At 42.1% G+C, this 27,393-nt stretch overlaps 1 protein-coding gene across 3 annotated transcripts in view; it reads left to right on the top strand.

The window, feature by feature from the left end:
• adgrb2 (adhesion G protein-coupled receptor B2) overlaps nucleotides 1-27,393 on the top strand; it is a 292,014-nt gene that overhangs the window by 248,215 nt on the left and 16,406 nt on the right. For all 3 annotated transcript variants that reach the window (XM_039819389.1, XM_039819387.1, XM_039819388.1), the window contains exons 22-33: nucleotides 418-484; nucleotides 3,719-3,804; nucleotides 5,650-5,748; nucleotides 10,869-10,968; nucleotides 12,150-12,221; nucleotides 14,289-14,381; nucleotides 15,696-15,950; nucleotides 18,163-18,202; nucleotides 18,619-18,633; nucleotides 20,686-20,858; nucleotides 20,996-21,712; nucleotides 24,204-24,239. In XM_039819389.1, coding sequence (XP_039675323.1) covers nucleotides 418-484; nucleotides 3,719-3,804; nucleotides 5,650-5,748; nucleotides 10,869-10,968; nucleotides 12,150-12,221; nucleotides 14,289-14,381; nucleotides 15,696-15,950; nucleotides 18,163-18,202; nucleotides 18,619-18,633; nucleotides 20,686-20,858; nucleotides 20,996-21,712; nucleotides 24,204-24,239 — 1,753 coding nt within the window. The remainder of the gene's footprint in view (nucleotides 1-417; nucleotides 485-3,718; nucleotides 3,805-5,649; nucleotides 5,749-10,868; nucleotides 10,969-12,149; nucleotides 12,222-14,288; nucleotides 14,382-15,695; nucleotides 15,951-18,162; nucleotides 18,203-18,618; nucleotides 18,634-20,685; nucleotides 20,859-20,995; nucleotides 21,713-24,203; nucleotides 24,240-27,393) is intronic.

The raw sequence follows: 27,393 nt of genomic DNA, 5'->3' as shown, positions 1-27,393 counted from the left end.
TCTTCCTTTTTATTGAGCTGCAATTAAGACAACAGAGGGGCTTCAGTATGCTCAGATGACATCACTCGAGGACACATTTAAACTCATTAAGTCCCAGTAGCTTTCACACCAAATGAAATTTTCACGAGAGCATTTACAGTTCGGGGATATGTTTTAGGTAATGTACACAATACATTTGCTCAACACTAAGGGCAATATTTACAGAAAGAGGTACTTATCCAGCCACAGCAACGACGGCTTTATCCCTCACTTAGGAAATTCAAGGTCCTTAATTGCCTGTGTGCTTGTTGTGGTGAAGTGCTTGGCACTCACAACGAAGTAAAATGTGAGACCTGAATGTGGTGAAGTGACATTTTAAACACCAGCAGTTATGTGATTTTGTGCTTAAACACTTCTCCGTTTTTTCTTTTTCTCTAGTTGCTGGCTGTCCTTGGAGGGTGGTCTGCTTTATGCCTTTGTTGGGCCTGCTGCTGTCATTGTATTGGTGAGTCTGTCCAACGTACTCTCTATCACTGGTCACATTGCGTAATTCTAAAAAGAAAAAAATCCTAAATTAGCCCCCAAGCTAAGAGCTTTAAAGCAGCTGACCTCTGAGGATTTCCCCTTCTCCCTTCACTTTGCACATGTGAGCAAACACCACTGGGTGTGCAGGATACAATGATGAAATGAGCACTCAGATCCTTGAGTTTTAAAATGTCAGCCCAGAAACACTCAAATGTTTTCTAGCAGGCAAGAGCGTCCCGGCAATGCAACACATGCCTGGACTGAATAACAGCCCAGCGGCCAAATCTCTCACTCTTATGTGTACTTTCAAAGTATGAGTCACCATACTCTATGTATTTAAGGCTAAATTCATTTTTTTAAACTTCTTTTCAGACATGAGTATGTGACTCACAGTGTGCACCACAATCATGATAATGTGTATTTTGTTTGCTTCTGCTAAAACAGACATTTTAATGTACAAGAAAATATAGCTCTATATTGTTTGCAAAATTGAGTGCATTGATTGCATCTCAGTGGTGTTTTAATCATCTGTTGTTGTATGCTGCTGTATGTGGCTGTTTCCAGGATTAGCTAATTTCTCCTAAATGAATCCCTGGGTGGATATTTCCACCACTAAGCTTAATAAGTCTAGATGGGGTACTAAATTTTAGTTTGGTAATTGCTGTGACTGCTGCTGCTGTTGTGTTTCTGCTCATGCATGAGGATGTTTTTTTCCTTGTTGCTTGCACACAAGCTTGTATAGTACAGTACATGTCAGAAAGGAAGCATTAATCAGACAGCGTCACAGGTGTGCAGAGTGATATGCATGTTTTTGAAGTAAATTCCTGATAAGAGAGCGGCAGTTTGACAGTTTGGGACGTGAGGGAATACGGGATTATATTGTGCTGAATATTCATGATTATGATAATTTGGTGGCTTTCAATACTACTACTATTATTTAATGGTTACATGGTCAGAAAACACAGGACACCACCACCTGCACATCCCCACTCACACTGACAATTCTGTAAGAAAGTACACACAAGGTCGGTGCTTTATCGAACAAAATCCATTTTGCGTACATTTATAATTATAAAACTAACAAATTGTAATAAAACAATGGTTAGAGCTAAAAGATTACAGCCATCCTGTGAAATCAAAGGACAGTTATCCACATACGTCGTATGTCAGTGTCTGGTGTTCCTTGGAATGTTTCCAACCTTCCACCATTTCTACCTCCATAATGTCCATGTACACTCCACACCCCAGCTGCTATGTAATGGTCCCCGGCCCCCCGGTGTTGTTCCTGGGGCCCCACTCCAACAAACATCTGTAATGAGAGTGGGACGTCGGGCAGAGAAACGCAGACCTTCCCACAGGACTCTTCTCTAATTAATGAACCTGGCCCTGGGCAAATAGCAGAGCAGGAGGATGCTGACTCACAGAGCCGAGGCCAGACATGACTGGCATGACAATAGTGCTCTCCCGATCTGGCACATCTTAGGCATTTGTCAGCAGCAGCACACACAGCAGACCGAAGGAGAGCATAGAGTTTTTAGCAAATTGCAAAAGCTGCTAGATGTAGCAAGGAAATAGGCTCCAAGTAAAAATCCGGCTTCTGCAAAAGCTGCAAAAAAAACCGAAATACAACAGCCCACATGAAAGTGAGACTTTAACTGTTCAACGACTCAGCTCTTTCTTTAGGATTTCCAGCAACCGTGTATTGAATCTATAAAATGTTTCTGCCGAGCCAGAAGCTGCTCTTGGTGACAGATGAAGGAAGGAATTCAGGCGACATTCAGTTTAATACCTTGATAAGAATAGGAATTCATTGCGCACACGGTAAAGGTATGTACGAGAGTGTAATTGTAATTACTAATGCACCGCTGACATCCCAAAGAACACTAGCAGATGAATAACCAAACAGAGACTCTACAGGGAAACCCATGAAGGGTGGAAGAAAGAGTCCAGATGAATGTTGGAAATCAGGATTAGAAGGACTACGTTGCCGTCATAGAAAATCTCCCAGATGGGCCGGATTTCAGAGGTCTACATGTGGCAAGGCTTGTGTGTGTGTGTGTGTGTGTGTGTGTGTGTGTGTGTGTGTGTGTGTGTGTGTGTGTGTGTGTGTGTGTGTGTGTGTGTTTTTTTTTTTTTTTTGTGTGTGTGTGTTGTGAGTGAATAATAGTAGGTGACTATGGCCAGATGTTTGGCAGGCTTAGCTATGCTAGGCTCCCCATTGAGGGATGTTTTTAAAAATGGATGTAAACAGTGCTCATCTAAACGTATTTTTAAAAAATTGCAAGTGTTTTATAAGTAAAGAAACAAATTCAACATGTTTTGTGAGACCTTTGTGAGAGAATGTAAAGATAACTTTAGTTTGTTTGCAAGCAAACTTCACAGAGTACCTTTTAAAATTGGCGCAATTTCTTCCTCACACACTGAACGGAGTGCTGCTCAGCAACATTACACTCAGTAATGCCAGTAGTGGCCATAAGCAATAATGCAACAATCAGCTGTCTTACATTTGCATTGTTGAATCTGAGGAGGAAAAATATTTCTAGATCATAAAATGTCTGAGTGGTTGGTGTCAGAGAGTTTCTTTTAGTTCTCTTAAAAATGAAGTCGATGGTGTGATAAATCGGGTTTTCTTTACTCATGCAGCATCGAGAGAAGCTCTGGAATGATGTTTTCTGTCCCACATTGGTCAGATGTAGAGTTATATTGATTGTATTAAATACACATTAATTATGCGTCACAATGTTACAATTTGAGTTCACTTTATGAAAAGATAATATAAATGTGCCTTTGTTTTGAAAGCACAGCACCAGTTTAAGGATCATCACAAATATGTAACAAGGTTGGGATGCTGTAGTCAAATGTTTAGGAATTATGTTTCACTTCCTCTTTGGCCATTATGGATTTTCATAAGTAATTGTAAGTGTAGTAATAGCTGTGTGCTATGAAATCTATGTATGCTTATAAAAAAACTTTTTTTGTTGTTAATGAAATAAGCTTAAAGCTCCTCTTGCATATGAGCAAGTCATCCTGGGAGCCCTGCCAACAAAGGCACTGTCACTTGCAGTCTTGGGTCTGTGGGACAATCAAAAAGTCGTCTTCAATCAACCGAAACATTAGGAAAAGAAATCTAGAAAAACTTAGCATGAATTGAATCCCTGTTGCCAACCCATCTATTATAGCAACCCTGATCAATCTCTGTCTCTCTCTCTCTCAGGTGAATATGCTCATTGGAATCGTGGTGTTCAACAAGCTCATGTCTCGAGATGGCATCTCAGACAAGTCTAAAAAGCAGCGAGCGGGGTAAGTAAATTTCCTAAACTTTCTGCACCTCATACACACACAACTACGCACAAAAGACATCAACACACACCACTTACTCATCCATCTACACTATTCTTGGTGGGAACCGACTACAAATTTTCTAAGTCTTAAATAAGTCTCACCCCTCTGTCAGACACAAACTCAGGGAGACAACATTTTCATGTCAACTAACTGGAGCTGCTTTCAAGGGTCTCTGAACACACACCTACTTGTGCACCTGTGCCTTCCGGTAAAAGTAATTGAAAAAATACAGTCCAATTTGGCAACAAAATGACAAGACATCTGCTATGTTCTGTTGCTCTGTGAAATCTATCAGCGTTTAACAATCGCTGCCATGTCTAGTTCGCTCAGTATTATGTGACATGGATGAATATGGCGGGTATGAAAATCAACGGCAGATGGAAACCTAATTAAATACTGTAAACACCAGGCTAATGTGTGTTGAACCTCATGCGCTATTGAAATCCGTTATTCTTTCAGACATGCACACACACAATGTACTGTATGCATACGTATAAGACACGCATGCATATGCATCCACATACAACATTACTTCTCTTGAAGCAGTTGGCTGGTTGTTCATCATCTTTACTAATCCTATGAGTGGAGATTTCCTCAGCCCTCGCACATTTTCATTTCCATACCTATTGATTCCATTGTTTTTCTCTCTCTTTTTGTCTCTCTCATAACATTTCCTCCCATGTCTGTATCTCTTGCAAAATTTGATAATTTGTCTATAGCTGCAAGGGTTAATATTACAGATCAGCTCTCCAGGGGGTTGATTAGCTTTTGTTACCCTTTGATGCAACTATGATTAAACCGGATGATGTGTACAAACAGCATACACATTCAGACACACACACGCACACACACACACACACACAAAAGATGCACCCTTCTTTGTTACAGGCGAGGTCCTTGGTGTTATGAGAGTATTAAGCACGTTCCCTCTCAGATTCTCAGAAGTGTGTGTTTTAGGAGCGCACACATATCTAAGCGCTCCTGCAGAGTAGTTGCTTGTGTTACTAACAGGACAGGCTGTCATTAGTGTAATGTATTTCCTTATGAAGCTGTGGGGATGTGGCTGGCGCTAAGGCAATGAGCTGTGATGGGAGGCTAATGTAGCATAGCCCGTGCATGGCCCCATCATTCTCCACTTGCGATACACACACACACACACACACACACACACACACACACTGTTTCTCTCCATCTGAGTAGTCATCTGTAAGTAAACAGCCAAAGTATTTTTCTTTCCTTTGCAGTCTGATAATATAATATGCACAGGCTTGCATACACTGCCAGTGGAATGAGATAGTTGGTGTTTTTCCTGTCTGTCTGTAATCTGTTAATCCACACTATTCTGCTATAACATTGCAATGTCCGTCTCTCACTTTCTCTCCACTTGCTCTGATTCAATCTTTGTATTCTGCCTGTTGTTCATTGCTGCTACTTTTTTAAGATCTGGTTTTAATTTGCCTTTCTTTCTTTTCTCCCTCTCCTTCCCCCTTTTTTTCTTTTCCCCTGCCTCTCTTTGATGTGCCCACTTTTTCTCCTTTTCTTTTGATTCTTTTTGCAACTGTGACGCCTGCACATTCACCTGTCCCCATTACTGGAATTTGTGTTTCCACACATCCCCCACCCCACTCCCTCTTCTCCTCCCCACATGGTTGGGTGGGTGTGTGTGTGTGTGTGTGTGTGTGTGTGTGTGTGTGTGTGTGTGTGTGTGTGTGTGTGTGTGTGTGTGTGTGTGTGTGTGTGTGTGTGTGTGTGTGTGTGTGTGTGTGTGTGTGTGTTGTGTTGTGTGTCTGTTGTAGTTACAAGTGTCCCAGCGGGGGCGCGTAGCCGACTGCTCCTGAAATGCTCCAAGTGTGGCGTGATCTCGAGCACCGCTCTGTCCAGCTCGACTGCCAGCAGTGCCATGTTAGTCCATCTTCATCTTTCTATTTCTCTCTCTCTCTCTCTCTCTCTCTCTCTCTCTCTCTCTCTCTCTCTCTCTACTCCATCCTTTTAATCTCTGGCTGTCGGTCATGATGCAGGATGACATTCAGACGTGTCTGGATAAAAAAACAAACTAATGAAAGGGAACAACACCTGTACTGTAATCCGCCACTCTTAATGAGAGCATGGTTTAATCCAAAATGGATTTTCCTCAGGTCGTGCAGCGCAAATCTGACCTGTGACAGACAGTGTTTGTGAACCATTTTTAGAGTTTGTTTTAACGTGTTCATAGTGCAGTATTGCAGAAGCTTAACGCATCAAGGCAGTACAATGTCAGGAATAACACAAACTGTGTTGCTTTCTGAAAAGTGTTGCTGTACCTGTGTTGCTAAACTTTCTGGCTCTCATTATATTATCTTATGTGGTGTGTGTGGTCATCTCGGTTCCACCACTTTAAAGGGATAGTTCAGATATTTTGAAATGGGGTTGTATGAGGTTCTTATCCATAGTCAGTGTACAGTAGATGGCGGTCTGCACGCCCCAGTTTTTAGAAGCAGGCAGCAGTGCCCAACACGAAAGCTAAGCATTGTACTGGTGTTTACGGTGGCAGCAGCAAAACGTCATTTAGCCACCTAAAAAATGACCCACCTAAACAAATCAATATCAGTTTACGTGTATGCTATATTAAGAATATTTTCTTTACCTGCAGACAGCCCTTTCCAACTGAAGCCATTCTATTTTATCTATGCTCTCTTCAAAGCCACCAGATTCTTTTGACAAAAACGGTAATTTTACCTGGTAGTTGCTGGTCCACCGCTGCATCGATCGGGTGGTTTGTTTGTGTTATGGTCTGACTTTGTAAATCTGAACTTTTTCGAAATATCCTAACTATCCCTTTAAACTGGTTGTGACAGTGAACACATCATATTTCAGATGGAGTTAAGTAATGGAATGAGAAGAAAGCATTTACATTAAGATATGTAACATACCAATAATATTACATACTGTATATACTGGTGTTTCAGCAGGCATTTCAATCTTTCTGTTTTATGATTTTTTTTAGAGTTCTTACAACATGTCTAATTGTGCAGAGTGCTATACAGTCTGTGAAAATAGTTTTATAATGTCTTTTTGTGACTCTGGAGGAAGCTTTGTCAAGTCAGTAATACATACTGGGGGCGAGGAGTTAGAATATATTGGCCTACATTTTGAATAAATCAGTATTGTCTTATTCTGCTTCTCAAAAAGTCAAGTCAACTTTATTTGTCAATTCTGCAATGTGTGCCAGACAAACCGAGCAATTGAAAATACGTTTCAAATATACAAATATAATATAAAAGATAAGAAATATATACAAATAAAGATAAAAGAGAAGTAATATGTACAAATAAGATAAAGAAAGAAGTAATATATACAATAAAAAAAGATAATATGTACAATAATACAGTAATAAATTCGAAATAGTGCAAATGTAAGGCAAAATCGAACAGTACAGAAAACTAAAGATGAAGATATTGAAATGTGCAATATAAAGAAAGTTCTGAGTGTCTTAAAAAAAAGTGGCCAGTGCAAATCCTGATGGGGGGTGGGGTTCAGAGTCCAGCGTTCTTGGGGGCAGAGGGGAGCTTCCTGACAGCCTGGGGAACGAAGCTGTTCGCCAGTCTGGTGGAACAGGCTCGGATGCTCCGGTACCGTCTCCCAGATGGCAGGAGGTTGAAGAGGCTGTGTGAGGGGTGGCTGAGGTCACCCATAATGCTGGTTGCTTTGCGGGTGAGGCGGGTTTGGTAAATGTCCAGGAGTGAGGGGAGTGAGACACCAATGATCCGCCCAGCGGCCTTCACTATGCGCTGCAGGGTCTTAGGGTTGGAGGCAGTGCAGCTCCCGTACCACACAGTGATGCAGCTGGACAGGATGCTCTCAATGGTGCCCCTGTAGAAGGAACACATGATGGGTGGGGGGGCTCTCACTCTCTTCAGTTTGCGGAGGAAGTAGAGGCCCTGCTGGGACTTCTTGGCCAGTGATGCATTGTTTGTTGTCCAGGAGAGGTCCTCACTGATGTCCAACTCCAGCAATTTGGTGCTGCTCACTCTCTCCACAGCAGCACCGTTGATGGTCAGTGGGGGTTTCGGGGTGGGACGTCTCCGGAAGTCAATAACCGCTTCTTTGGTCTTATCAACGTTCAGGAAGGGTCCGGGGCGGTGTGGATTTTATGTGAGCCATGACTAGCCTTTCAAAGCACTTCATGATGATGGGGGTCAAGTGCATGGGGCAATAGTCATTGAAAGTGGATGGAGAGGGCATCTTTGGAACAGGTAGGATGGTGGTGGCTTTGAAGCACGACCGAACAACAGCCTGTCTCAGAAGCGTTGAAGATGTCTGTGAAGACATCTTTGAGCTCCTCGGCACAGTCCTTCAGCACACGACCAGAGATGTTGTCTGGACCTGCAGCCTTGCGGGTGTTGATCTTGGAGAGGGTTCTCTTCACGCTGGCCGCAGTCAGGCACAGAACCTGTTTGTGGGGAGGGGGGGGTAGTTTTCTGTGGGGGCATGCTGTTGTGTGCTTCAAACCTGGCAAAGAAGCTGTTGAGGTCATTCTTTATGGGAGTGCAGTACACATTTCCTAGAGTATCTTTTTACATGTTTGTCTTTCCTTCATACTTATAAGTGCACATTATCCAAACAATGCAGTGATGCATATGTTATAAAGTGTGCTGCTATAAGAGATAATTTGGGATGCAAAACAAGGTGATGTAATTAAAAAAAATGGACAGTATGGCAGTTACAGTATATGTATTTCCAACTGTAGGCCACTCTTTGAACTTAAAGCGTCTCACAATCTCCCTATCAGCATCTCCTATTGGGTGTTGACATGTCAGAAGGTGCCACTATATAGTGTCACAAGAAAAAGATCAAAGACCTTTTTGTTTTTGGAGACCGTATTATTTGCCTGCTAAGAGGTTGGTAGTCATGGTTTCATGTTCAGAGCAGCCAGTTTGTTAATGAAAGCCCCTCCTCCCGTTTTACTCTTGCAGACAATCCTGTGCATATTTAACGATGTCCTTGTGCAAATCTTTCATTATGGCTTTGTGTTTACTTTGAAAGAGTGCTTTGTTTAAAGGAAGGCTCTGTTCTTAGTTGTGTTGTTGCATGATTGGACGCTAATGGGATGAGATTGCCTATTTGCAGTAACAAGTTTGTATCAGTTTGTTGTTGTCGCTGGGTAAACAGGCAGCCATTATTGACTTTATTTCCACACAGCTTTGCTGAACGCAGATCCACCTACGTCTTTGCTGAATACATATAGGGCCCAATTTTAACGATCTATGCCCACGGCGTGAAGCGCAGGTGCGTTTAGGGCGTGTCCAAATCCACTTTTGCTAGTTTGATGGCGGGAAAAAAGGGTCCGTGCGCCGGTGTCTTCATTAATTTATAGGTGTGTTTTGGGTGTAACATGCAATAAACCAATCAGTGTCATCTCCCAATGATGACGAGTGTCATCTCCCAATCCCCTTAAAAGCCAGGCACGGTTGATACCTTGGCGCATTGCTATTATGATGGCGGATTTGCACCGTAATATTTTATTTGTAATCTTTTGCATGTTTGTGTACTGCTGCCCTTCCCTTTGTGTGTAACAAGCATAGTGTGTGCGCGCTGTGCACGAGCCTAGGCACATTTTACTAATTCACTGTTACGCTATTAGACCAGGTTTTTGTTGGTCAATGGCACGATCACTTCCTGCTGCCTCAAGATAGCAATACGCCAATAATGCACCTGAACACACCTCCCTGTAAGACCAGCACGCCCATGGGCACACAGATGGGCACAGGTGCATTTGCTATTTAAACAACGCGGACGCTGGACGGGAAATTGACAACTACGTCGGTCTAAAACTAGCAAAGACACTTTGTAAACAAAGCGCTGCGCCGGGTGCAAGATAGGGCCTGTAGTCTATCATTAGATATGGTCATTCATATTCACATTACTTCACTTCTTCTTGCTGCTTGCAGTATACTATTTGTTTGGAAGGTCCTTCAAAGAATCTGCTTCCAGAAATCCTTGTGGAAATCCATAATTAAACAGTGTGCACTGTGTAATGTCTGTATTGTTTACTGAAATAGCAACAACAAATATATAAATAATTCAGTTCAAATGTTGCTGGTATTAAACACTCCTTCATTCTCTGTAGCATTACTATATAGTAAGCCTGGTCTGTGTATACCTTAGTGTCTTGATAAAGCATTAAAGACTATGACTTGGGAATTTATTTCTAGAAAGAAAACTTGTGACAAAAAAAGCTTTCCACATATTCCTCCCAAATGACTTTGAAATATAACAGCTCATTAAAATAACACTTATGTATGATGAGGTACACTTGCTGTATTAGAGTATGTATTTTCACATAGAATGTAGGCTGGCTTTACTGAACCATATTGTATGGTTACATTTTTTTTCTTTTTTTTCTTTATTGCTCTATTTTCTCTTTTATTTATTGCCTTTGGACATGCACCTGTAAAGGGACGTGCATATTTCTCAGCGTAAAACAGAGCTGTCTTTCTGTCAGACTGACGGTTATAAAACCAGGAATATGTGCTTAAACAGCATGAACATTTTAAATTGGTCTCTGACTCCATAGAGTTACAGAACCACACACTCCCACACACACTCACTCCTCAGAAGCCCCCATGTCAGTACTTGTCAATGGCCTGTCTTCCTCCTCCCTGTTGGTCCTCTGCCTATCGTCTCACAGTCCAGCAGCATGACACTTAGTGCGCATCAACCATGTAAATGTGAGCAATTGTCAGTCTCATAACGATCTACATGATTACACATCATCTTCCACTTCTCAGTTGGAATATCAAGTGTGATGCAAGCATCAGTGTGCCAATCAGCGTCAAAATTGCCCACCATGGAACCTATGACTTGTGTGTGGGTGGGTGGGTGGGTGTGTGTGGATGTGTGTGTGTGTGTGTGTGTGAGAGAGAGTTATGTGACTCACCAAAGCTGGCTGGTCTGGTGTTTGAGACTGAAGCCCTTGTTCCTTCTCCTTCTTTCCCCTCCTCTTTCCCACTCTGTGTCTGCCTCCTTTTCTCTTTCTCTGACAGGGCGTCTCTGTGGAGCTCCTGCGTAGTTCTTCCCCTGTTAGCATTAACCTGGATGTCAGCAGTGCTGGCCATAACCGACCGGCGCTCCACACTCTTCCAGGTGATATGTCTCAGAAACACTAGCAGATGCTTACACACACTGTAACTTACACATATACTGTACATACCTGTGATGCATCATGGAAAAAGCAGCTTTAAAATGGCATCAGGCATCAAAAGTGCAACTCTTTAGGAGCCTCGATTGTTTACTTTTTTTCTCCACATTTGGCCATGAAGACAAAAAGATTAAACCTGAATGATACCATGTTTAAATAGAGGATAAGCCAAAGAAGAAAATAGAAAACTAAGAAGAACCTACAATCTCCACAGTGTCAGGACCATGAGCAGAGACACAGTCTATGAATGAAAGTAAGAATGGCTGCGAAGATTTATTATGAATAAACATGACTTGGCTGACTCATTTCCTTCCCATATCAGTGTTTCTGTAATGATTACTGAGTCATTTTACTACAGCATTGCAGTAACACAGGATATTATAATACATTGGAATGCAAAGTGGGGGCTGCTTAAAGACAGCTAAAGCATGCAACAAGATTTATTTCTTCTTTTTTTTCCGAGCATTTTCACCTAACTCTAACCCATCATAAAACAAGGCAACATTTACATGCACTACATTTTTATATTCTGTTTTCAACTGTACCAAAAGGCGAAAAAATATCACCATATCACGATTCTAAATGCTTAACTTTGCCAATTATAGTACAGCTAAGAATGGTCATGACAGCTCAAGGTTGCTGTTTGTCATGGCAACACAACACACGTTCCGGCTAGTGAGTTTTCCATGTGCACATACAGTAAGTCAGAAATGTTGACTGTCAGAGCAGTGATGGAAAGTATTTGTCTCTGTAAAAATGTAAAATGCGGATACATCTCAGCCCTCAACATAGTTTGATACAATTGAACCTTCCGGCCAAAAGAACTATAATGAGTCTGTATAATGTAAGCAGCCGCAAGCTTACAGCTTTTTGTGGTGAGTAGAGGTTAGCTGTCCTGCATTAGAATGCCTCTTCTGTAGGGAAAAACTGTCAAAAGCAGCAATGGTGCCGAATATTGATATTAGTTCATATATATCCTGTGTTACTTGTGGTATGTGTGGTGGAGTGCGTATGGAGGAAACAAAAATGACTATGAAAGTGTGCCATGGTTTAATAAGGTTTGGGAACCACTGCAATAATATACAATGTGCAATAATTCACAAGCCAATGTTTCTTGCCACTCCAGGTCCTCTTTGCAGTCTTCGACTCTGTCCAAGGTTTTGTCATCATCATTGTCCACTGTGCAATGCGCCGGGAGGTGAGTCCGGTTTGCTCTTCCTGCTAAGCAGCTGTGTGATTCCCAATAATGTTACATGCATTTTTAATTAGGCACCACACAGTGACCTCGCTGACATTCACTCCCTACGACAGGTGCGATTTGTGTTCGCAAATGTCACGTTAGTTTCCGGGTCAGTCCAAAGTCACGGCAGAACACAAGGAAACATGAGAGGGATTAGCACGGTATTTATGTCCTATGTTGCGGCGTTTCTTCTCCGTAATGCAGTATGATAGTGCAGTATTGTCCGTCTGATCCAAGGCTGCTCTAAGGAGCTTACTAACATGCTGTACGGAATAAGACGATAAGTCCCTAACTAATAATGCCCTTGAGACAGACATTTCCACACACAAATGCGCGCACACTCATTTTTCCATTAGCTAACTCACGAATGCACTCACTTCAATTAATGGATTTACAATGTCATCAGTTTTCTATAACTGTAAATGTGTTGCAGATGCGTGTACACCCCACAAAGCCCTGCCTATATCCAAGAGATCATTATGATATTGAATGCACTGCATAGTGTAAGTGAATTCTTAAATGCCTGGAATGCTTAGCTGCATTAAATCAATATCACAAAAGCGGCAGGGATCAGGGTACAGTAAATCCAGGAATTATTTATTGTAAATGTATGAAAATCCCTTGTATAAATCCTTCGTAGCTGCTGAACAACAGGCAGAGGCGAGTTCCATACCAAAGGGAGGGAAGGAGGGGGGAAGACAAGGAACAAGAAGGAGAGTGAGGAAGAATTACGGTGCAAAACAAGAGAGAAGGCAGTTCAAAGTGTGATGTTATTTGAAGTGCAGACAAGTACAGACACAAAACATGCCGGTGAGCGTGGCGCCGTGGATGGCACCTGCTGCATGTGAGGGTGCAGCAGAGAATGAAAAGACGGCGGTAGCTCAGTCAGCCTGCTGAGATCAGTCGCAATGAAGGCAGGCAAATGAACATATGCAACATGAGTAGAGAGGAAGGAGGATGAACACAAATTACACACTGAGATCTGTGGGGGGGGGGAAACATGATTCAAGAGTGAAGCAGGGGATGGAGGTAAGGGAGGAGGAAATAGAGAGGAAGGTGGAGAGAGAGGTATGGACACATAGAGGGGCTCTTCACTTTGAAGTCCGAATGAGCTGCATTGGCAACACACACTCGCACTAAGAGAGAGTGGGGAACAAATGCTGCCGAGGATGAGTATTGACATAAAGAAAAGAGACGGATGGAAGGAAACAATGGAGGCAATACCCTAGCCCACGCAGTATTAATCAGACATGGGTTCTACTCCAATCCACTCCATTTGTAGCGGCACACACACAGATGAGACCACCCAGCGACTAGCACTCTCGTTTCCACCCATAAGATTCTTATAGGATTAAACAGTGGCAAAATTGAGAAATGATGTTGTTTCTCAGCAAGTAACCGGTGTATCCATAATACAAAGCCTGATGAGGGGTGGGAGGGGGGGGGATCTCGGAGTTCGCTGTGAAACATAATGCGAAGGAATCGCTTGTATTTGAGGTGTGTTACAAGAACTCATTCTTTGACGGTGGGCTGGTGTGTGTTTGCTTAGGCACCTTTATGTGGGAGGATAAAGAAACACAAAATGACAGCAGAAGGGCCCCCGGGTTAGAACATTCCTATTCCGTGCTGTTGGTTCTAATTTGGACCGAGCGCCACTGATCTCACAAGGCTCAAATAGGCCACTTTGAAGAACTGATGTGTGCTTTCTATATCAATCCACTAACTTCTGCATAAGCTACAAAGTGAGCTACTTTGCGATGAATAAAACTCTTCCATTTACTTTGCCATTTTCACATAATTTAGTATTCACTGAACATGTGTCATTGCAACGATAAAGACCAAGAATATAACATTTCTAAGGGAGCAAGTTTCCCCTGTTCCAACATTTGCCAAACTAACTTGAGTAAACGTTCCTCCACTAACTTCTTTCCTTTGCATCTGACCTTCCTATCCATCATTCTGTCCCCCTTCTACTTTTCCTCTCTGTATTCATCTTTCCTCTCCTCCGTCCCTTTCCCCCTTCAGGTGCAGGATGCAGTGCGCTGTAGGATGGGGGGATGTAAAGATGACAGCGAAAACTCACCAGACTCCTGCAAGAACGGACAGGTGCAGATCATGGTGAATAGCATTCCATTTCATCCCAAATTGCAGTCCATTAGCCTCGGACTTACATTACCCCGGCTTGAGCTTTCTGGAATCTTCGGCTCCTCTAACAAGAAGCATGATTGCCATTATTGAAGTGCTCAAACTCATACCTGGCTCTGTCTTCTTTCTTTTTTATTCTTCACCATTTTATCCCCCTTAACAGTAATTCATTATTGTTCATGCATTATGCATCTTTCACATTTTATTTTCCAAAAATGTCATTCCCCAAAGTAATGCAATTTCACTCCCAGCCTGAAACTAACTTACTATAGTGCCATAACTGGACATGAAAAGTTGACAACAAATACCATTTCTGTAACAATATCCTGCTGGAATAACTATCCATGCATTTTTTTTTGACATTCTCGTTTTTTGTACTCACAACAAGATAAAAATGTGTACATTGCCCACAGCTTTCCATGAATTACCAAAACATACACTTTTATTTACTTTTACCCTAAACTTCCTTCTCTTTGTTTGAAGATCACAGAGCTCCCATAAGGTTATTGTGTCTTCCAAATGAGCTAATAGTGTGATAAATCATATAAACTTGTACTGCCTTGCCAATGTCAGTACGGTCACACTGCTATGATGAGAGCATAAGCGATTCTCACAACGCTCTTCCCTTTATTTCTCCCTCAAACCTGTTTGCGGTAACGATTATGGCTTTCTGAACGCCCCTCTGAGGTTATCAAGATTAAACTTTGGAGCCATCATTCTGCTCGGGGAGCCCATTATGACACTTTCTCTGTCTCTGTTTTCATAACCGTGAGGAACATTTACAGTCTAACTGTGCTCATTTAAATTTTGGTTGAAGGTATTGTTATCATACACACAGCTCGTTGCTATGCCTACTATTGCTCTGTTAAGGAAGACAGCTAGTGAACCTGTAAGTTTTCTCTCAATATGTATGACTTTGAAGAAATCTTCTCAGACGCCACATGTGCACGGAGGGCACATGTCGTATGAACGACACAATATTCTTGAGAATATTAATTGTGAAGGATAATTTGGTGAAGCTGCCGCCAGTTAGGCTGTATCACCATCATTATCACTCTCAGGTGTTTGTGCTGTATCTACAGGAAATCTCATTAGAATGTTAAACCTGACACCCTAAAGATGTAGAAGTGTAGCTATCTTGCTGAAGTTGAATCCAATCCGTCTTTAGACAAATCATTTTGTTAGTTGATCTCTGATTAAAGCTCAGTGCTCTCCTCTACAAAACTGGTTACATCTTCTCCTCTAACATTGCAACTTTATGTTTTCCACCATTTTTTACACCATCAGAAGTGTCCAAACGTGAGCTACTGTGGGCAGCAGTGTGGCTCTCTGCGTTACGGCACATACCCGTGCCTGTCAGGTCGCCACCCACAGCAGTTCCCACCGACGGCCCACCAGGCATGCCACCAAGGCTGTTACCACAGTCTGCCCCGCAGCAACCCCGGGCCAGAGCACAGCCACGCTCATGAGCATAACCCCATCCTGAACAATACCCACAACCACGCTCATAATCACATCCACAACCACATCGGCAGCCAACCAGTATGTCACCTGTAGAAAAAAACACCGTCATCACGAATAGTAAAGCCCATAGATTGATAAAAGGTGGAATCTGTAAAATTATATTTTGTAACAAATACGAACAAATATTAGGAATGAAAATTTCAACATTTTGGAAGATACACTTATTTGCTTTCCTGCCAAGAGTTAGACATTAATAAAGATATCATTCTCATGTCTATACGCTGAATATGAAACTGCAGCTGGTGAGTTTAGCACAAAGACTGGAAACGGCTACTAAGCTTACTATTTACCATTATATCTTGTTTGTTTAATCTGTACAAACGTTTAAAAACCTCACATTGTGGTTTTACCGGGGGGTTATGTGCTGTACTATCTCTTGGCTAGGGGCAGGGACTTTTTGGTCTTAATTTCAGAAGGTCACTTCTCTGTGCAGGGAACATCTTATGTTCCCACTTAACAAGATATAACATGCTAATTAGTGAGATTAGAGGTGCTGGTAGGCATATTCTTTTACCTTTGGACAGAGCCATGCTAGCTGTTTCCCCCTGTTTCCTGTCTTCTTGCTAAGCTAAGCTAATAAATTGCTGGCGGAAGCTTCATATTTAGGTTACAAACAAGAGAGAGGTATAAATCTTCTCATCTGACTCTGGGCAAGAAACAATACACTTGTTTCCCAAAATGTCAAACTATTCCTTTAACCAAAAAAGTCATCATTGCATTAAGTTTTGTTTTGATTACATATTGCACCTTTAAATCTTAGTAGGAATACCTGTGATGTATAAATAGAAGCACGTTTACTGTAGCAGGGTAAGCCGACAATGTCTATAGTCTTTGGGAATTTTTTATTTTTTATTCTTTGCATTCATTTCAGTAGTAACCTCACCAAGAATGCTGTATATTATAGGCTGTAAAATAAGTCAGTAGGACTCGACAATAGGGCTGTGTTCCCTTAGGGTGTTTTTACCATTGTTTGCAACAGTTGACGTTGATGACTCACTGTACTTAACCTGTGAGGCTGTTGCAGAAGGAGAGTGTGTTATAGTTAAAATAAAGATGATTTATTTTTCTCAATTTGGATGGCAGATAGGGACTGAGAGAGAGAGAGGGGTTTCTTTCATATCCTCCTCCGTCCATTTAGTAGAGACCCATTAATGGGGCTGCGGGTGATTTGCGTACTAAGAGCTTTTCCACTCCTCTGAGACCTTTACACATTCTCTCCTTCTCTCTTTCAGTTTTTCATTTCTCCCCCTTCTCTTTGCCTGTGTGGCGTGCCCAAACTGTCTAAAATCTGTAGTTTATTATCCAAACAAAGGCTTTTGTAAGTGAATCCCGCCGAGGACAGGAGAAGGCTCTGTGGTGAGAGAAGGGAGGACTACAACTGCATAGCAATGAGCTTCACTTTCACTGAAGTTTCGGAAACTTGAGTGGTGACCATTTTGGAAACAACACTTCTTCATTCAACCCACTGCCCTCTGGGTTTGGGAGTGTTTTTTTTTTTTTACCCCAAGGGGTAGTGTCACCCTGCTTTCCTCAAGTGAATTCTAGATCAAGGCAAAAAAACCATCATATTCTGTTGCCTTATCTACATAAAACTACTACTGAGCGCAGATAGCGTTGTTGTGAATGTGTTTTGGTTGTTGGTGTGAATAAATCGTAGAAACATTTTGTATTCTTACATTGTATATTTGTTACAGTCTAAGAAAAGCTCGGCTGGAAGTTTTGCTTCGACTGGTACAGCAGATAATAGTTTTGCTGCAGTGTAAATTTCTGTCCCTGTTTGCATTCAGACGATAGCGAGGTGACTGATGAGGCATACAGTAGCATTACATACCTGGCAAAACTCCACAGCTCTCTGCTCGTCTCTTTCAAAGACTGTATTTGGATCTGCTGCTGTGAACTGATACACATGGTGAACAAAGTAGCAGTGTGTGTCATCATACAAAAGTGTCTGTTCTTTTTGGTTTGAAAAGGCTTTGGACAAATTCACTATATGAAGAAATCTTTTATTCTTTTGGTCTCGTTCACAAAGGACATTACTAATTGACTGGGTTGGGAAGTGTCACCATGGCAACAGATCCTATTATTTTCTTTAATGTCAAATTTGAGCATCAGAGTCATTGGATAGAGCATACCCATTCAAGATCCAATCACTCATCAGGCCTCTATAATGTAGTGAATGTAATGACACTCATTGTCTTTCCTCTCTTCCTACCCTGCCACCCTCTCTCAGACGGATTTTGAGAAGGATGTGGACTTGGCATGTCAGACAGGTGAGCTCTCCCTTCCACCTGATTTCTTTTTCCCTTCCTCCCTTTGTCTCTCTTCCTTTTGTCCAACACAGGATTAGCATTGCAGAAAGGCAATGGAGATCTGTAACTTAAGCTGGCTGCTGTGCATGTTGATAAAATGACAAGAGATGATGTGCTAGATCTCGACACAGTTGTGCACAAAATGCCTTAATGCCTTATCAATCGCACTGATTCCGCCCAATAAGTGTTCAGCGAGCATATGTTTGGATGAGACTGTGTTTAATTGCGCATGATAATAACACTCCTCAATGTGTTCCGACTGGTTTCACTCACAGCTGACAATGGTTGTGTGTGGGTGTGGATGTGTTACAAATGTACCACAATGTGTTGTGCTTGGAAATATTAACACAGTCACTTTCCCCCCTCCACCCTTGCAGAGAGAGGACACCCATGTAAGTTTTGCACCCAATTGCCCTTCTTAACACTGCCTGGTCCGTCCCCTTGACTTAATTCAGACGAATCTGGGTTGTACTGTAGAACTAGAACTAGAAGGAAGCCACCATTACTGCAGTGGCACCTCACATGTAAACTTGCATCTAACAAAGGATTTCACTTCTCAAGCACTTTTGCCAAAAGAATCTGTCAAATTAATCCTGGAGAACAGTTTCTACAAAATCTACAAAACCTAAACTTTCCAATGAAATTTGGTTGAGTTTTAACAAAAGTTTTCTTTTCTGGGCTGTGCTGTTCTCAGCTGCTTCCACAGCAGAAATTAAAAGCCATATGAATCTGCTCACAGAAATCAATTTCACTTGTATAAATCTCCAATAAATCATTATGTATCGATCACAAAGGACCGATGAGTGAACACAAAAAGACCAAGCCACCTTATGTCTCTTGCTAGCTGGTACTTTCTTATATTTTTTGGGGGCGAAATTCCAATTGTGCAGTATTCTGTGTTTCCAATACTTTTAATGAAATGCTGCATTTCTTCTGATTATCTTCTGAAATCATGGAGTTTGATGATTGTAATCATAAGCTAGCAAGTAATTCCTTCAGGGTTTAAGCTACCATTATTCCACACAGCACTTTGTTAGCCACACTGTGGAGGGCAGACAGAAGCAGTACGTTAATGTTACTTTATTTGCCCCAAAGGCGGTGTAATAATTAACAATATGTAACTTTCACATTCACAGACCACCTTCATTTGTCAGAGGTGGCGACTGCCGACAGTGATTAACCCAAACATCTCTGCTTTCACTATCAGTGGAGCTATTCCACCGCAGTAAAAAAACAACTGCCGGATTCATTTATAGATCATTCTCTGGGTCTCCACTGTTTGATGCAGATGTGAAGGGATCAGATTTCCCAAAACCTATCCAGTCCTTTCACATCACATTGCACCAAGAGGACGGCGAAACAGAGAAAATGCTAGGTTCTGTACTCAGACAGTGTCCTTGCTGGTATGCTCAGACTCCGCAGGATCCAGCTTCAACTTTTGATGAAACGTGTAGATTGACATTTTGTCACATCAATGCTGTTAACATGCTTTGGTCTAGAATTGGATTTTTAGTCCACAGAGTGAATATTCTTTCCTCTGATGGTGACAGAATGAGCATGACATCTGGCATGAACTTCCAAACGGTTTGAGTTTTGTTTGATTGCGATGATAGATTGATGTAAGCTCTGAACATCATCTCTCATCAGCATGTCATAGTTTATTTTAGAGTAGCTACTCTAGAAATGTATAGTATCTTTTTGTTTTTCCCCTCCACAACATGCATGAAAGCTAACCCAAAGCCTCTGTAAGTAGTTTTATGTTCTGTTTTTATTTATTTGTGTTATTTAATAAAAAATCATACCCTCATACCAAAATACAAGTTGATACGATTCAGTATTAAAAGAACATAAACTCAGACAGACTCACACACAGGGAATAATAAGCTGGTGAGCAAGATATGGGCCAGGACTCTGTAGCGAGGGAATTTGGCTCCATTTCATTTCAAGCACACAGCATTTTGCACTCGGGCTCTTCTTCCAAGCTAATAAAAATCCTGGCTCACCGGCAGACCTCGAGATGCAGCAAGACTTAAGGTCACAGTGTCAGAGACAAAACTCGTCTCAGCTACTATGAACCATATAAGCCCAAAATGAGAACTGAAACTTTTTTGGGAGATGCATCTGTGTCACAGCTATACATTAAAGCTGCAGACAACCTTAAGTATCACAACCTAAGTTATGTTTCTGTTTCGCCTATCTCCGTCAACTGTCTTCTGTTTGGCATGAACTATATCAATTCCTTTCCATTCAACATCTTTTCCTCTTTCTCTCTTTAAATGTTCCTTTTCCTCACCCTTTGCCCCATCTTTTACCTTACCCATACGCCCTTCACCTCTTCTTCTTTTCTTTCTTTCATCAACTACCCTAACTCCTCTATTTTATCCCTATCCCCTACTCTCTTGTTGCCTCTACGGCTTTCCTTGTCTCCCTGCATCTCCCTCTAGTCATATTCAAGGAGGTGAACACCTGTAACCCGGCCACCATCACTGGGACCCTTTCCCGCATCTCCCTGGATGATGAGGATGATCCCAAGCTGGCAGCCCATCAGGAGGGGGGAGTGGGGGTCAACTTCACCTCCCTCCCCGGAAACATCCCCCCTCCCAACCTCATCGTACAGGTACAGGATTAATGTTTACATTGACTTACAGATTGGATAACTGTTAAAAAATCTAGCCTCAGGAAGTTCTGATTTGAGATGATCTTGCTTTCAGGAAATACTTGTAAAACTAAAACAATCTTTTTTTTCCCCACAAGGTGCCAAATCTCGGCGGCCTCAATGAGCTAAGCGAGACGCCTCTAAAAAAGGAGGTGAACGTAGATCAGCAGAGACAGCAGGGGCAGCAACGCAGCGGCGCTCCAATCTACCTGTGCACTGAGAGTGGCTTGGGCTGGGCTCGACCGCCCCCTTCCTCCAACACCTCCCAGGACGGAAGTGCCGGAAGCATGGGGAGTGGCGGAGGGGGAGGAGGAAGTGGAGGAGGCGGGGAGGGAGACTACATGGTCTTACCTCGTAGGACGGTCAGTCTCAAACCTCCAGCGCCCTCCTCCCAGGGAGGAGGCCTGGGACTGGGGGGCGAGGACAAGCCTCTTAACATTGAAGTGGAGGATCCTCCCTTCCCCCCGCCTCCCTCACCTCTGACCCTCCACCCAGCTGAGAGTGAGGCGTACCCGGCGGATTTTGTGCCGTCGAGTGTGGGCGATATGAACATCGCCATGAATCTCAACCGCTCCTATGGGACGATCAAAACCATGCCCCACGGGCACGGCCACATGATGGCTCAGGGTGGTCTCGTACACTCCCACGGAGGACACATGCACTCCCACGGGCATTCGCTCCAGCTGAAGCCAGGCCAGAGGCCGTCGGTCAGACAGATTCTGACAGGGGGAACCGCAGTGGAGAGAACCAGGACCCTGCCACGCAACCTGGGCAGCACCAATGCCAACAGCAGCCTCTCGGCAGGATCCCTAGAGGTGGGTAAGAGGTTGAGGGATGAAGGAAGAAGGAGTTCCCGGTGGTGGTGGTGCAGCTTCTTTACTTTGTCCACCTTCCACTTGAGCACACAATTGATGTTCACAGTTAAGGATGTGGTGGTGGTGTGGCTAGAAGTGAAAGAAGGAGAGAAAGACAGCAAGGGGGAGGAAAGTTATCTGCAGAATGTTAATGTGACATTCTGTATATGCAAGGAAAATGCAAATAAAACCATTTGCATATAATGTAGTGTCACATTAGGTCAAGAAAGTTATTGCATTGGGAAATTTTTTTTTTTTTAACCAATCAACATTCCATTTTACCTTAAGAAAAATCAATTGTAAGATTCTATACTACACTAAATGAATTTTTGTAATGAATATGTATGGCTACATAAGAATATGGGAAGAAGAGAAGTCAGCTTGTATAGCTACAGTAAATCCATATAATTACACACATTACAGTGTGGCCTTCAAACAATTCAAGCAATTTCTAATACATAGTCTTTGATATAAAGCAACAGTATATCCAACACACTGCAATAATAGCACAGTTGTGTGCTTCAGAACAAGTCTGCTATGACAACTGCTATTATTCTCAGCTGAGTAGTATTCACTGCCGCTGACTAAGACAATGAGCGTTGAAATGAGTTATTCTCTTAATGACAGACAGCTTCATCTTAGTTTACTGTGTGTGTGTGTGTGTGTGTGTGTGTGTGTGTGTGTGTGTGTGTGTGTGTGTGTGTGTGTGTGTGTGTGTGTGTGTGTGTGTGTGTGTGTGTGTGTGTGTGTGTGTGTGTGTGAGATACCCCCTCCTAACCATACAAGGTGGCACAGCAGATGGACTGAGACAGATAGGATCAGAGGAAATACCCCTGGTGAATGTCTTTCAGCCCACCTTAATTTTACACACACAAACGAGCACAAGATAACACAGACTCATAAACACACACATACACACTTTGGATCTTCCCCCACTGGCATCTTGCTGACTCACAAGGTTGATTAAGGAGATGGAAGCGACACTTTCACCGAAAAGTGCAGATGCTTCATTTAGGGCTGAGGACGTTAAGGACGAGTCATTAAAACTCATAAAAAATCAGAAGAGCTACGAGTGCACTCATGAATACCAACAAAAAAAAAAGAATCTGGAGAGAAACCTGCGGGATGTAATTTACTGCTATAATTTCACCCTGTTTGAATATGCTTGATTTGGAGATGGATATCAGAGCGTGCCTCTCAAGATTAAATCACAGCAGTGTTTTACCCCCCAATTCAAACATGGTGACGCATAATGGAGGGATCACGCAAATGTACTCACAGTGTTCATTTCACTGTTGATTTTTTTTGTTGGAGGCTTGTAAATTTAAACTAAATGATCTCTTCAAGGCTGGAGAAAGGTTCACAGGGCACATTATTCTATCATCGTAGAAACCACCGCAGGGAGTATTGGAATATGAATGAATTTCTCCATAGGACAAAATGTTGGCTGTAGAGGTCAAGTTATTGTATGATTTACTGAAATAATGAAAAACTAGTGTGTGACTGTGGTTGCCTATAGGACCATCATGCCATCATAACAGCAAATCACAGCAGGATTCCTTATGAATTTTGAATGAGTGAGTAAATTACTTAATGATGACTGCTTTATGTGTGTCCCCACCAAAACATGCAATATACTGCATATGTATATGCATGTTGCATGCCTTCCATATTACAAAGCACACTGAATCACGGAATTTCTCTGTTTAAGGTAAGGATTCCTCTGTAGGGAATTGAATTGTGTTTTATGAGCAGTGGAATTCACAAAGTGAATAGGACATCTCCGAGAGAAACTCACCTCTCTATCTGTTTGCGTCTCTTTACCTTTCAAAACCTTGGCTGCTATAGCATCCGATCAGCAACTCTGCCCTTTTAAAGAACTAATACAGCTTTTAACTAACTGTGGAGAGCAGCTCCTCTCACTGCCAAAATGCAAATCTGGCAGACAGCGAGAGCCAAATAGGAAGTCAGAGATGCAATGTAATGCAATGCAATGTCAGGGCCAGATGAGTTGGAAATGTCTGCAGCTGTTAAATTGGAGGCTTGTGTGCCACACAGCTATAGCTGCAGAGGCACTTAAGAGGGGAGTGGTGGGGTCCAAACAAGATTAGAGGATGAAAACCATTCCTCATATGTTTGTTGCAGCTCTTTTAATCGGAATGTCTCCTACAAATTCACCAAAAATAGCAAAGGGGATGATTTATTCTGGGGGTTGTAACTTCACTAATCTCATTACGTTAAAACAGACTGAATAATTTGCTTTTTGCTTTGACATTTGTAAGAATATGTATTGTGTTGGGCAGCTAGTGCATATTAGCTTTCCTTTTGTTACTGAACAATGGCACTGAGAGATCCACAGACAGATCGAGATTGAGAGGTCTTGAGTTCAATAGTGGTGGAGGGGTTGGTCATTGATGCTTTCTTCTCTCCCCCTGCCCCCCCCCTCTTCCAGAGGAAAAGAGTACGGTACTCTGAGCTGGACTTCGAGGTAAGATCTCGGACCTCACCCCCTGTCATCAGCCTGTCTCTGCTTTCTTGTGCTTCTGCCAGGACTTGAGTAACACATAGAGGAGCAAAAAGCACTGCTAAATCCCTCCCTTTGCACCTGTGTCTCCCTTGCATTTAGAACTATGAACTGTTTCAGACCTACCTCACGTAGTATGCTGTTTCTCCAACACTGGCCTTTTTTATCTGTCTTAATGAATGATGTGTCACTTAAAAGAAAAACATTCCTCTGACATGTACAATTAAATCAAACAACACTGTCATGTCATTGTGGGGGTCCTGGTTGAAGAAACAGCAAAGTAGAGTGCTTCTCGTGAATGAATACAAGTAATTCAGTTATGGGTCAACACATATGTGGCCATAGTTGATTGGCTGTTAGAACGACATGGTTTGACACTGTGTGAGTATGTTTGTGTTAGAATGACCTGGGTGTCCTGTGAATCTCCAGTCTCTAGCAACAATAAAATAGCTCCCTTTGCATTTCTGCATTTTTTTGCGAGAATTCAGTTTTATGTACACCATTGCAAAGACTGGACATTGACCTTTCACCATGGAGATATATCTTTCATATAGAGGGTATGTGTGGGGATAAGCTACTAACAGTGAATATGGCTTATTGTTTTACTTAACTGGCAAATTTACTAGAGAGTCATTTGTGGCCACTGCATGAATTTAGCACAAGGAGATTGGCTCTCCTGGAAATTAACTCTTTTCTCATCAATTGACTTTTGACTTTTGAGAAAAAGGTTGATGTAGAAGTACCACTAATATAGCGTGTGTACACTTCCATGATTCAATGGAAGGTAAACCCATTTTCATCCATGCTTTTTTTTTTCTTCAATTGAGTTTACCCATCCTTTTAGGCCATCAAACATTTACTTTATACATATATATACTCTACAAACTACAACTTTAATCATTATTATAACAGCTTTAAACTTAAGAATATAGTCTTTTAGGGGAAATAATGCATTTCTTAAAACTTAAAGGAGTACTCCATTGATTTGGTATTGCACTTAAAGTTGGGGAACTTGCAAGAGACACTGTCAATCTCTAGCTGAGATGGACTTTTAGTTCTTAATATGGGTCAGGGTCCAGAAATCCCACTTTTCCCATAATGCAACTCAATAGTGTCTTTCAGCGCCCTCTATGTAGAGAGTTTGGCCAACTCAAATCATGGGCGCCATATTGGATACCATCGTCAGATGACTCTACAGTGTCACCCTATGGGGCGAATATGCTATCTTGAAATTTCCACCATAAACAGGCATATACATGTTATTATCAACATTTGTCAGTATGTAAAAGGCCCTTATGTAAATATTCCAGTGTATATTTACCTTCTAAATCGTAAATGGTCCTCTAAAAAATGCCCATCATAGTGAGTGACCACGTCGCCTAATAAGTCTCTGAGCAGTGTTTACCTTTCTAATGTCCGCTAGCATACGTACAGGCTAACTATAGCTAGTTAGCTTTGTGTGTAACAAAAACCCACCCATCTCAGAGGAGCAAAGCCCAATATTTCATTCAATCAAATTATGGTACAAAAGGAGCACTAACGCCACAGGTCTTATGTTGACAACATGGACGCAGATATAGGAAACTCCAAAGGCAGTCATAATATTTCCTAGCAGGCTAGGCTAACGCTGTTGCACTAATGTTAGCAAACGTCGGCGTAGCGTTAGGTAGCTGTCTAAACTTTTGAAAAGCTGAACAACATCCCCATCAAAGCTGTGTTTCACTTTCCCTCCAATATTATTATAAACATAATAAAGACACCTGGACTCGGTCGAGACCAAAAGCCATATGACTATGGCAAGATTACAAGCATTTAGGTACATGGAGTGCTAGCGAAAAAGCTAACGCTAACATAAGGCATGGCTAACTTCAAAATTAATTAATTTTTAAAGCAGTGTTAGAACTTTTTTGACAGTATGGTACATATTAACGATGGTATTACTATATTTGTCCTATGTAATTTATCATATCGAAGAGAGAAATTGACATTTACCTCACACAATAATGAACAACTCCCATACTTTTCGCCTTTTTGGTTCACGGGGGGACTTGTGAAATCTTTTGCCGCTTCCCTGTCTTTCATTGCAGCCAAACACGCAACAGTTGGGCATTTTTTCAGTGATTTATGTCATTTCTTAAATAATTTTCACTATTCCCTGCACTATGTCAATGGGAATCAGATGAATGTTGGTATCCAACATGGAGTCCACCAAACACGTGACCACCTCGGAACCAATCGCATAATGGAATAGCTCAGAACATTAGATTCCCTAGTTGGCCAAACTCTATATAAAGGGTGCTGGTGTCTTTCATTAGCACCCACAAATGCCCACTTATTTCAAACACCACACCTGATGCACACAGGCTTTCTGTAGACCTTTTTCACGGCAGACATGTTGATGTGTCATAGTAGGAAAAGCACAGGTGTATTCAAAACCATTAATGATGGCTGCATTCCACTTAGGAGAGGCCCTGGTATTGTGCATGTTGGCTCACTGAAATAGCTTACTGGGACACTTGATGGAATTGAGCAATCGTTAAGGTTATCAATTTCAGCTGTGCTTTTCCTACTATGACAAGTCAAAATGTCTGCTGTGAATAAGGTCCGTTATGCAATTTAAATTACTACATAATTGAAGACATTATACAACAGTAAAACTGGGTAGTACTTCTTGTAGTAAGTAAACTGAACTTTATCTGTAAAATCGTTGGAGTTCCCCTGTAAAAGAGTGCTTTATTTTGAAGTATATGAAGACGAATATGACTCCGACAAGGAAAACTAAAGACGTAGCAGCAAAAAGGAAGGAACTAGTAGCACCTTCTTAGCTGAGCAGAGATGAGAGTGCCCACTCTGAAGTAATTGGAGCCAATGCTAAGCGCCAGTCCTGGCCGGTAAGTGTGCGGATGTGAGTGCTGGCATCTTGCCCCTGTGTCACTTTCAACCCTGCAAGCTGCTTTGACGATTAGCTACTGCCGAGCAGCTCCAGCACTGCCCATTAGCACAGTGACACAACGGCAGTGGCACTGACAAATGCAGTTTGCTGTCAGAGAATTAAAGATCTGGGTTTAGCTGCCCTCTAGACAGACATATTCAGAACACAGCAAAGGCTGTTTTTGTC

This window comes from Perca fluviatilis, chromosome 13, assembly GCF_010015445.1.
Source record: "Perca fluviatilis chromosome 13, GENO_Pfluv_1.0, whole genome shotgun sequence".
NCBI lineage: Eukaryota > Metazoa > Chordata > Actinopteri > Perciformes > Percidae > Perca > Perca fluviatilis.
Note: the sequence above shows the minus strand (reverse complement) of the source record. Positions and strands in the feature narration are given on the sequence as shown.